Source organism: Saccopteryx leptura, chromosome 3 (genome assembly GCF_036850995.1).
Source record: "Saccopteryx leptura isolate mSacLep1 chromosome 3, mSacLep1_pri_phased_curated, whole genome shotgun sequence".
NCBI lineage: Eukaryota > Metazoa > Chordata > Mammalia > Chiroptera > Emballonuridae > Saccopteryx > Saccopteryx leptura.
The window spans coordinates 188,885,320-188,898,087 of NC_089505.1; the positions used below are offsets into that span (position 1 = coordinate 188,885,320).

The 12,768-nt window shown below is 32.6% G+C and overlaps 1 protein-coding gene across 4 annotated transcripts in view; it reads left to right on the top strand.

The window, feature by feature from the left end:
• HIVEP1 (HIVEP zinc finger 1) overlaps positions 1–12,768 on the top strand; it is a 173,516-nt gene that overhangs the window by 121,272 nt on the left and 39,476 nt on the right. For 3 of the 4 annotated variants that reach the window (XM_066377073.1, XM_066377074.1, XM_066377072.1), the window contains exons 5-7: positions 840–973; positions 1,681–1,856; positions 6,294–6,395. In XM_066377073.1, coding sequence (XP_066233170.1) covers positions 840–973; positions 1,681–1,856; positions 6,294–6,395 — 412 coding nt within the window. The remainder of the gene's footprint in view (positions 1–839; positions 974–1,680; positions 1,857–6,293; positions 6,396–12,768) is intronic. The other variant, XM_066377075.1, reaches the window with a different exon arrangement.

Here is a 12,768-nt window from a genome sequence, read left to right on the forward strand (position 1 = left end):
ACGCTCTATCCACTAAGCCAACTGGCTAAGTCCAATTATGGTTTAAAGTCATGAAAGAAGGGCAGAATAAAATAATGGGAAATGTGGCTTATGCTTTAATTTAACAATCCATGGAAATTAAAGGGGACTTAGTCATATTTCTCAGGAGTATGAGACAATGTTATGCCAAAAAGGGTAACTAGTTCTTTGCCATCTTCAAAGAATAAACTCTTTAAGAAATACACTTAAGGCCTGACCTGTGGTGGTGCAGTGGATAAAGTGTCAACCTGGAAATGCTGAGGTCGCCGGTTTGAAACCCTGGGCTTGCCTGGTCAAGGCACATATGGGAGTTGATGCTTCCAGCTCCTCTGCCCTGTCTCTCTCTTCTCTCTCTCTCTCTCTCTCTCTCTCTCCCGCCCTCCCTCCCTCCCTCTCTCTCTCCCTCTCTCTCTCCTCTCTAAAATGAATAAATAAAATAAAAATTTTAAAAAAAGGAAATACACTTAAATTGTAATATGAGTGGTTGGTTAGCTATAAGAAGAGATACTTAATTTATTAAAAACCCTATGAAACTCATGGAGTACCAGGGTGGGAGGTTGTAAAGCCTTCATTTGGAGGTCAGTGGACTGTGGTGAGATTTTAAAATAGCATAAGATTTACCAGTTTGCTGTGGCTTAGGTATATTGAAGATAAGGAAGGAGATAAAGCAAATGACCTTTAACTTGTTACTTCTTTGAAATGCATTTCATGAAGTTAACTCCATGCACTGTACTCTGCCTTTTTTTATTTTCCAAGTGAAACATCAGCATGTTTGTGTTTTCAGTTTCATTAAATTAGTTTCTCTTTTTTTTCCCTTTCAGAGAGCATTAGGTAATCAAAAGTCCACAGTAGTTGAATTCAGCAATAAAGATGCCTCTGAAATTAACAGTGAGCAAGATAAAGAAAATTCCTTAATCAAAAGTGAACCAAGAAGAATTAAAATATTTGATGGAGGGCAAGTACAAATTTTACTTCTTAAATGTACATTTAAACTTACTTTTTAAATGTACATTTGCTTTCCTGTGAATGAAGACTACCCAGTGCCAATTTTATATAAATACTGCAAGGTATCTCAGATTATTGACAGAATCTTTATGGCAAAATATATATTCAGTATTATATTAATTGTTTTGTTCAAGAAAATGATAACTATTTAGGAAATACTATAGGTCCTAGGAAGCAACTAAGAACAAAGTTTTCAGAGTGAACCTTGAGGTTCACATTGATTTACAATAAGAAATGACTTGGAAAACCTGCTCTAAGAGAGATGATCTCATTGCCTGTTTGATGTCCTTGTGTATTTGGCTATGAGAAAAGCAAAATGTGAAAGCCAATTGTAGTTATCGTTAAGCTCATATATTTCAGTAATTACAGTGGTTGTGATTGAATTTAACAATAATGAAGACTTAAACCCAGTGACTTCAGAGAGGAAATATTTTTAAATTAAACCTAGTATTGAATAAAGTTGGTTGGTTAGAATTAGCTATTAGAATCTTAATGATTGATAAGAAAACCTGGAATGTTCTGTTACTTGTACATGCGTAAACTTTAAATTGAGTCTAAAAATTGTGCCTTGTTTTATTTTTTAGGTTGAATTTTAATCAATATTTTCCCAGAGACATAGAATCCAATTTCCTATTCATTTTTCTTTCTTTAAATTAGATATAAATCAAATGAAGAGTATGTATATGTCCGAGGCAGGGGAAGAGGAAAATACATTTGTGAAGAATGTGGAATACGTTGTAAGAAACCTAGTATGTTAAAGAAACACATACGAACTCATACAGATGTCCGCCCCTACCACTGCACTTACTGTAACTTCTCCTTTAAGACAAAAGGTATGAGATGACATCACTTCATGGTCCTTTTTATATGCATTGAGTTAATAGCACTAAGACCCAACTTTATATATTCTTTGACCAAGGATGCAGTAGCTTAAATAGACTAATATAAATTGCATCTTGTTAAACTTGTAGTCTTTTTTCTTTATGTTTCTGGACCTTTAAAAAAAAAGTTTTTAATTACATGTTCTTAGAATACATATAATAAATATAACATTTTAAAAGGAGCAATGGCCTTTTTATATTTTACTACCCCAGTTACAGTCGTATAACATGACTAAGACATTTTCAAAAATACTTAATTTAGGGCTGAAAAAGAAAAAGAAATTTTCATGATTCTTATTTTTATGATTACTTAGGTATTAAAAGATTGAAAAATTAAAATAATAACTGCAGTAAATTTAGGATTTCATTCATGAATTTATTATCTAATTTTAGGTATCTAGCTGTTTTTTTCTTTTTCATGATTGTTTTTACTCAAATTCTGTAGAATTTCAGCTTCAGAAATGTTCTAACTTTTCTACTATTTATTGTTTCTAAAACTCTGAACTAGTCATTAAAATTATATTTAGTATTATTTATTTATATTGCAACTGTGAAAGTAGGTTTGCAGTTGTGAGTACTCAAAACAGTTAACTCTTCATTATTTTTTAATTATTTTATATTTTCCATATGAGCAATTAATTGTAAATCTACTTTTGTCCCACCCTGAATATTATTAAAATTGTAAGCCTTTATTATAGTCAAGGTAATTTTGCCCTCTTCAAGTTTGCTGTTGCATATAATGAATGCACTACTATAAAATGTTTACTTTCTCCATTAGGACCCTTGTTGATGAATCATTATGTGAAAGTTTGTTACTGAAAATTTTAATTTTACCTAACACCCTTTAAAAAGTAATTATAAATTATAAATTATCTGTCTGAGAGGATTATATTTGTAAAAATATTTAATTGATAATTTCTAACAGAATATTTTTATCTTTTCTGAGTTAACATTTCCTTTATAAATTATAAATTATCTGTCTGAGAGGAATATATTTGTAAAAATATTTAATTGATAATTTCTAACAGAATATTTTTATCTTTTCTGAGTTAACATTTCCTTTACCTTTTTTATTGGTTGTCTTTGCAGCTTTTCTCTTAAAGATTATTCAACTCTTTAGCAAAATTTATTACATTTTTGACCAGTATTTATTGACATTTAAAGAGAGTTCTAAGCTGTAGCATCTAAGTAACTTCAAAGTAGTTCTCCTTAAATGCCAATAGTATCTGAAATAAGAATGATGAAAAAATAAACTGACCTTTAAATAGCCTTGAATATTTCTGAAAAGCTTCAAGAAATCATGAGGAGTTGGGGGAAGCAGTAATGCTGTAGTCCTTTGATTGTGACATAGAACCTCCTGGAAATGGAGGATGAATTACATGATAATTTTACTGGTCTAGTGTAAAGGCTTTGATAGGATAAAGTGCTTTCATCTTTAACCCAGTTTATTATTTTTTTCTGCTGGTTTTGATTCTATGATTAAGAAACATCTATTAATTTCTAGTATGAGACCAGAACATCAGTAATAGGCCCATATACCTAATAAAAGATTACCAAGAAAAGGATGATATTACCAAATAAAGAAGATTGAGGTATAATATGAAATGGGTATTTCTCAATAGAAGGAGGGCAGGGAATCAGGATATTAAAAAAAATATGTTCATAAAATAAGGGCAAGAAAAGAAGGAAAATGTAGATGTGGAAAATAAATGAATCTCCAAAGAAAAATATTATGACTCACCAAGTATTTAATCTTGGTGAAATAACTCAAAACAACATCATGTAAAATTTTAGATAAATGTTTACTAACTGGTAGACAGAGCATAATGACCCCTGAAAAGTGATCATTGTATGTTAGAAGTTTTCATTTCTCTAATATGCTGCATATCTGAATTTACATTTTTTGTTTTGTTAGATAATTCATAGGAATTATGTGATAAATATTTATTTGAGGAAAGCTACCCTTGCTAAGGTGACTGGTAAAGAAAATATTAGAATTTAATATTTCCCTATTCTTGGTATGACAGTACACTTTTTTATGGTCAGCTTCCTTTATAGCAGTCTACCTTTTGTAAATGAGATTTCATAGTTCCTCTTAAAGATAGCTAAATAGTAATAGATTTGTATTAGGCTGTAATTTTTGCCCTACTCATTTACTTTTTTTTCCTAGCCAGTTCAATTCTACTCACTGAATGTGTCTGGTTATTAAGCAAAAGTAATAGTGGTGTAATGGCATGCTATATATATGTATATATATATATAACATACATGCAAGGATAGCAAAATATTGTATCAAAGGAATGATATGTAGTGCTAGAAATTGATGCTTCTGATGATAATGTGTATAAATCTATACTTCCATCTTCTGTGCTCTTAGTTTATTTTATTATGTTTTCAAAATAATTGGATTTGTTTTCACTAGTCTTCTTTAAGATCAGTCAGCAGGAAATAAGCAGTTAGCTTGCATCTTTGTAGGATTTAGTGCCATTTACATCACAGAAAGTTAAACTCTATTTGTAACTAGAGGAGCAAAGAAACAAAATCTCTCATGCTTTCCAGATGATTTAGATTAAGGTTTATTAAATCTGTTGAAAATTATATCTATTAAATTAATGCACAAAGTTTCCATTATTGCCAAGGGATATTTGCATTTAAATATGCATATTTAAATGCAAATTGTTTTGTTTCTATTAAATTATTTAAGAAGTTGGTTAATAGTAATAGCTCAAGTTATGAGAAAATATGCTTATTAAAAATTTATATTCCCAAGTATGCCTAGTTAAAATTATACATTAACTTTTTAGAAAGGAAATAACCTTCTGTGGCTATCTATTTAGAGAACAAAATCATCTTTAAAGGAACTTATTAGTGAACCTTGTATTTTGGTAATATTATTATACTAGAAAATATTTTTTTTTATAAGTGGAAATATTAGCCATTTAACAGGACCAGATCATTTTTTATAACCTTTTAATGTGAAAATTCTGAAGCATACAGAAGAGTAAAGATTTGTATAATAAACACCCATATACCCATTATTTTAAAATAATTATTGTTCTTTTGACATATTTGCTTTATATTTTATTTTTTAAGTGTATTTAAAGTAAATGTCCGATGTGACCAAGCTATTTAAGTCAGGTGTTATCTCTAGAATCATAAGGGTCAGAGTTTGATGAAACCTAGACATTATTTGGATCGGGCACCCTCTTATATTTGAACCTCTGGAGCACTGAGCTATGGGATGCTATGCATACTATCTAGTGCAGACTTGAACAGGTGTGACCAGTTCCATGGGCTTAGTGCATTTTTAGTAGAATTGAGGCTACATACATACAGTAATTTTGCAGGTCCTTCATCTACTGCAGGCCCAAACTCTACCAATGATTCAGACATTTTTAGCTCTTAGACTTTAGTCTCAAATACTAATTTGCTCTACTACCAAACTCAGTATTTAGATTTTATTTTCTCACAAGAGGCAATTTTCCCTTGTTGGCAATTTTGTATGTATGTGGCATTCTGCTCGGTAGCCCTCAGAGGAATCTGAACTCTCCCCTGCATTCATGATCACTTGGGGCTAGCGTGCTCAGTGGTTCCCACTTAAACTGGTAATACAGAGGACCAGAGAACAGCTGCCAGAGGAAATACACCTTTAGAGATACAACTTTGAGACTTCTAGTCAATATGGTGAAGTGAAATTAATGCAGGGAATTCTTTCTTTGGTTCCAAACACACACACAGAATTACTGTTCATAATATAACAACAACTAAATACAGTCTTTAATAGTCAAGCTCAAAATTTAAAAAGGCTAACTCTCAGGTACCAAAAAGAAACTCCAAGATAGCATGATGAACAGATACAAAAAAAAGAAGTCCATAGGGACATTAAAGCCAGATATATGCCTGCAAACATGGGGTTTTAATGCTAATACTGAAAGGGTGGGGGAACCCAGGGCTTCTGAAATAAGCTTAGCTCTCCTGCCCAGTGACTTGGACCATGTTGGGAGGAAGCTGCCTGCTAAAAAGCAAAAGCCTATTCCTATGCCACATAAAAAAGAGAGAGAGAGAGAGAGAGACAAAACCTGGTACAGAATCAGTGATATGAAACCATTAAGGTCCCAGGCAGAAGCATTGGGATTTTGGAAAACTGACCCAAAGTAGACATTATCGAAGAAGTGGAGTAGATTTGAAAAAGAGAAACTATTACTAAAAACAAATAACAAGGTTTCTACAACATACAGCTACCAATATTTTTTGGCCAAATTTTAGTCATTGGAATTGTACAACCACAACCTTACTTTCACTTGAAATAAGAATGGAATTTGCCAGTGTTGACAAATGCAATAGCAAAATAATACTATGTAAGCTTAGTAAACATTCTTTTCCCTTAAGGAAATCTGACAAAACACATGAAGTCCAAGACACATAGCAAGAAATGTGTGGATTTAGGCGTCTCAGTAGGTTTAATAGATGAACAAGATACAGAAGAATCAGGTAAGGCTTTATTCCATATTTTTCATAAGTGCTATTTATAATGTACTGGGGTTTTTTGCATCCATATTCTTTACATTTCCACTGATACTGCTTAGTTTTTATTTTCACTCTTATTTATACTATGCGATAGATTCCTCATGTGATAGAGTTTGCTCATCTCTAATTTGTGTTCCTTTCTATCTATATCCCACTGATGTTAAATTAATCTTCCCGAAGCATGTGTCTGATCATACTGCTCCTCTGCTGCAAGTCTTCATTGGTTTCCATTTGCCTACCAGATAAAAAGTATGAGCCACTTGACCTTACGTCCTCAAAGTCCTCTGTAATCTGGTGCCTACTTCTTAACTCCTTTTTTTTTTTTTCTCATTTCTTTTACCTACCCTAATGCTTGAATTTCTTGCTTGTATGACACTGATCAAGCTCTCTACTTACACAACCCGCCCTGAAAACCGTCCTCAATCTCTATGCAGACCTGTCTGCCAGTCCACGTTGGTCAATGTCTTACTTTCCTTCAAGATCTACTCATATCCACTGCTGTCATGAAGCCTTCTCTGATTTTCCCTTCTCACACTACTTGTGGGAATCAGTTTTCCCTTCTCTGAACTCCTATAGTGTACTTTAATTTTCTGTCTGAAAATATTGACTCCTTTTCTGCCTTACTTTGTGAGTGATGATCTCCATGCTTCCTTATCTCCCCACTGAAGCTCCTGAGTACTGTATATATCATGAGCAGAATAGGTGACTGAACCATACTTGCTTCACCCACAGCTGTTAGCAGAGTGCCCTGCACCTAGCAGCTGCTCCAGAAATATTTGTGGAATAAAACGTTTGCTTGCTCCACAAAATGTTTGCTACTTTGAAAAACTTAACGAATTGTTTTCTTTGCGATGTTAACTCAACAATGAAAATATTTATCTAACCAATGTTGAGGGAAAATATACCTGCTAATCTGTTCTGTCCAATCAGAAACTAGAATTATCCTTTTTAAAGACTTTTTTAAAACCCAGGAAATTATCAACAAAAATTAAATTGCAGGAGAAAAAGTTGTTCTACTGCTTTTTGGAAAAATACCTTAAACATTTACCTGTTTGATTGTTTTATTTAATATACATTAGTTTGGTGTAGAGAAAATTTCCAAAGGAAAACAAGGCATTTTGGAATTATGGAATACCAGAGGCCTAGTAATTTTTAATATGACAACAAAATACATCATTGAAAATATAGGTAAAAAAATGCTTCTAATCCACCTGACAATCAGTAACACACTAAATGAATCAGCTTGAATTTATTTTTGAATATGCTGGAAAAGTGATTTACATCTTAAATGGTACAGTTGATATGACTTGTTGTAAGCCCAGGAAAGGACTGTCTGTAACTACCCTTTGGGGGAATAAACAGATGTATTCTTGTAGAAAGGAAAGATAATCATAATGTTTAGGACAGTAAGGAGCTTTTTAATTTTATACACAATTTGATACTTTGATACATGTTGAGGATGACAGAATTAGGATTTAAAACTACATACCCCATTAATGTGTAATTTTTTTGTTTTAGGAACATATTTATTAAAAGCTGATTTTTTTCCCCCAGTTTTACTGAACTGTAACTGACATATCACTATAAGGTTAAGGTGTACAACACAATGGTATAACACACACATATGTATATGTAAAAGTTTTTATATATAAATATATAGTGAAATGATCACCATAATAAGTTTAGTTAACATTCATTATCTCTTTTAGATACAATAAAAAGAGAAAGCAAAAACTGAAAAAAAAATTTACCCTTGTGATGAGAAAACTCTTAGGATTTACTCTCTTAAAACCTTTCATAGATACCATATAGCAGTGTGAACTACAGTTATCATCTACACATTACATCCCTAGTACTTAGCTTGTGATTTGAACTTTGTACATTTTGACCACCTTTCTCCAGTTCCTTCTCCCCTTACTGCCTACCTCTGGTAACCTCAGATCTGATCTCTTTTTTTTGTGGGTTTGCTTTTTTATTGGAGGGGTTTGTTTTTTGTTGTTGTTGTTTTTAGATTCCACATATAGAAGCTGTTTTTTTAATTTCTAGGAATTTAATTGTGTATCTTTTGTGTCTTTTATGCTGAGTTAATTCAAAACTAAAAAGCTAGGAAAAAGGAGTAACAGTGTCAGCAAGTATATTGATTACCCACAGATTAGAAAAGTTATGAAGTAGAGGTTTCATTATGAAATACTGATGTCTAGAAAATGTGTAAAAGTAAAAGGTATTATTATTATAATATAGTCTTATATGTTTTACTTCTTCAAGTAGAGGAATCTTATAAAAAATTAAAATGTTTGTAGAGTCTTATAACTCATTAAGGAAGAGAGTATTTATATCTCACATTTGCAAAGGAGAATTAAGTATGGTTTCATGAATTATTATGTGTTGTTTAGATTGGCTGACTGACTGACTGACTGACTGATGGACTTACATATCTGTTCATTCATTTTGGTATTCCTCATCTCACTCCAGAAGCACTGATGCAAGTCTTTGATTATAACTCAAACTGATAGCCTAATTCTCTCCTCAGATTAGATCTGATAAAACTAGGTATTTTTAACATGTTCTTCTCTCAGTTTAATTTTTTTTAATTACTTTATTCATGGGTAGTGTACTCAAAGTTATTTCACAGTTTTTATTGAATAGTAAATTATAGCATGTGGGTGTATTTTGGAATTATGGAAAACCAGAGGCCTAGTAATTATTAATATGCCAACAAAATACATTCTTCTGCTTTTGTTTTATTAAAGACTTGGGATATAGGTAGTAAGCATTTGTTGTTTTAAACAAATTGTCTTGTTTTCCTTTTATTCTTTTTGCTTTTAAAAAACATTTTAAATTTTTTTAAATACAAAAAGATTACATGCACTTATGTCTTCACACCAGAGTTGATGATTATACTGGGTGAAAGTAGGTTTACATTTGTGAGTACGTAAAACACAGAATTTATTCTTGTATTATTATTTATTAATTATTGTATTATTTTCCATATGAACAACTGTACACTAACTTTTTCCCTGCCCTGTAAATATTTTCTCACATATGTTTCAAATATTTTTCATAAATTGAATGTATGTTTTTTTTGGGGGGGGAGGGGTTTGTGACAGAGAGAGAGAGGGGGACAGATAGACAGGAAGGGAGAGAGAGGAGAAGCATCAAGTCTTCATTGTGGCACCTTAGTTGTTCATTGATTGATTTTTCATATGTGCCTTGACTGGGGGGCTACAGCAGAGCAAGTGACCCCTTGCTCAAGCCAGCAACCTTGGGTCCAAGCTGGTGAGCTGTGCTCAAACCAGATGAGCCCGCACTCAAGCTGGTGACTTTAGGGGCTTCAAACCTGGGTCCCCCACGTCCCAGTCTGATGCTCTATTCACTGCACCACCGCCTGGTCAGGTTTCTTGTATGTTTGAAAAAACAGGCTAAGTAAGGCATTACACATTAGGTAATTGCCAGACACTCTCCCCCTAGAGGCAAACGCTAACTACCTGTAAGAGTTTTTCTTTCAATTCCTTTAATGCATATATATATATACATAAATACACAGTGAAATGATCACCACAGTAAGTTTAGTTAGCATTCATTATCTCTTTTAGATATAATAAAAAGAGAAAGCAAAAAATGAAAAAAGAAATTTGCCTTATGATGGGAACTCTTAGGTTTTATTCTCTTAAAACCTTTCATTATATCTTATAGCAGTGTGAACTATATATGTAATATATATAAAATATGTACTATCTATTTATCTATCTATATAATTATATATCTCTGTGAATAGTATATAGTTTTGTTTTTTTACACAAACAGTACCACATGTATGTAAACACCTAGAAATTAATTTTGCTTTATACTTCTAAATTGTTCTTCCAGAAAAGACTTTCCATTTTGGAACATCCTAAATTATTCCTAATATTGTAAGAATTTAAATTTTTTAATGATTTGATGGATGATAGTTTGCTGTCTTTATTTGTGTTTTCCTTTTTTTTAATAAATTTTTATTAATTTTAATGGGGTGACATCAATAAATCAGGGTACATATATTCAAAGAAAACATGTCCATGGTTATCATCATTCAGTTATGTTGCATACCCATCACCCAAAATCAGATTTTCCTCCGACACTTTCTATCTAGTTTTCTTTGTGCCCTTCCCCCTCCCCCTTCCCCTCCCCCTCCTCCCCTTCTCCCCCTTAACCACCACACTCTTGTCCATGTCTCCTAGTCTCGTTTTTATGTCCCACCAATGTATGAAATCATGCAGTTCTTGGTTTTTTCTGATTTACTTATTTCACTCCATATAATGTTACCAAGATCCCACCATTTTGCTGTAAATGATCCAATGTCATCATTTCTTATGGCTGAGTAGTATTCCATAGTGTATATGTACCACATCTTCTTTATCTAATCTTCTATTGAAGGGCTTTTTGGTTGTTTCCATGTCTTGGCCACTGTGAACAATGCTGCAATGAACATGGGGCTGCATGTGTCTTTACGTATCAATGTTTCTGAGTTTTAGGGGTTATATCCAGGAGAGGGATTGCTGGGTCATAAGGTAGTTCTATTTTCAGTTTTTTGAGGAACCACCATACTTTCTTCCATAATGGTTGTACTACTTTACATTCCCACCAACAGTGAATGAGGGTTCCTTTTTCTCCACAGCCTCTCCAACATTTGCTATTACCTGTCTTGTTGATAATAGCTAATCTAACAGGTGTGACGTCGTATCTCATTGCAGTTTTGATTTGCATTTCTCTAATAACTAATGAAGATGAGCATCTTTTCATATATCTGTTGGCCATTTGTATTTCTTCCTGGGAGAACTGTCTGTTCATGTCCTCTTCCCATTTTTTTATTGGATTGTTTGTTTGTTTGTTGTTGAATTTTATGAGTTCTTTGTAAATTTTGGATATTAGGCCCTTATCTGAGCTGTTGTTTGAAAATATTTCCCATTTAGTTGTCAGTATCTCTTGCTGAGCAAAAACTTTTTATTCTGATGTAGTCCCATTCATTTATCTTTGCCTTCACTTCTCTTGCCTTTGGAGTCAAACTCATAAAATGCTCTTTAAAACCCAGGTCCATGAGTTTAGTACCTATGACTTCTTCTGTGTACTTTATTGTTTCAGGTCTTATATTTAGGTCTTTGATCCATTTTGAATTAATTTTAGTACAAGGGGACAAGCTGTAGTCGAGTTTCATTCTTTTGCATGTGGCTTTCCAGTTTTCCCAGCACCATTTGTTGAAGAGGCTTTCTTTTCTCCATTGTGTGTTGTTGGCCCCTTTATCGAAAATTATTTGACCATATATATGTGGTTTTATTTCTGGACTTTCTATTCTGTTCCATTGGTCTGAGTGTCTATTTTTCTGCCAATACCATGCTGTTTTGATTGTCGTGGCCCTATAATATAGTTTGAAGTCAGGTATTGTAATGCCCCCAGCTTCATTCTTTTTCCTTAGGATTGCTTTGGCTATTCAGGGTTTTTTATAGTTCCATATAAATCTGATGATTTTTTGTTCCATTTCTTTAAAAAATGTCAGAATTTTGATGGGAATTGCATTAAATTTATCAATTGCTTTGGGTAATATGGCCATTTTGATTATATTTATTTTTCCTATCCAAGAACAAGGAATATTTTTCCATCCCATTGTATCTTTTCTGATTTCCCTTAACAATGCTTTGTAGTTTTCTTATATAGGTCCTATACATTCTTTGTTATGTTTATTCCAAGGTATTTTATTTTTTTTGTTGCAATCGTGAAGAGGATTATATTTTGGAGTTCATTTTCTAATATTTCATTGTTGGCATATAGAAAGGCTATGGACTTTTCTATATTAATTTTGTATCCTGTGACTTTACTGTATTGGTTTATTTCTAGTAATCTTTTTGTAAAGTCTTTGGGGTTCTCGATGTATAGGATCATATCATCTGCAAAAAGTGATACCTTTATTTCTTCTTTTCTGATATGGATGCCTTTTATTTCTTTCTCTTGTCTGATTGCTCTGGCTAAAACTTCTAGCACCATGTTAATAAGAGGGGAAAGAGTGGACAACCCTGTCTTGTTCTTGATTTAAGGGGTAAAGTCCTCAGTTTTAAGCCATTTAATATGATGTTGACTGATGGTTTATCATATATGGCCTTTATCATGTTGAGATATTTTCCCTCTATACCCATTTTGTTGAGTGTCTTAAACATAAAGTTGTGTTGTATTTTACCGAATGCCTTTTCTGCATCTATTGATAAGATCATGTGTTTTTTGTTCTTTGTTTTGTTGATATGGTGTATTATGTTAACCGTTTTACATATGTTGAACGATCCTTGAGATTCTGGGATGAATCCTACTTGAT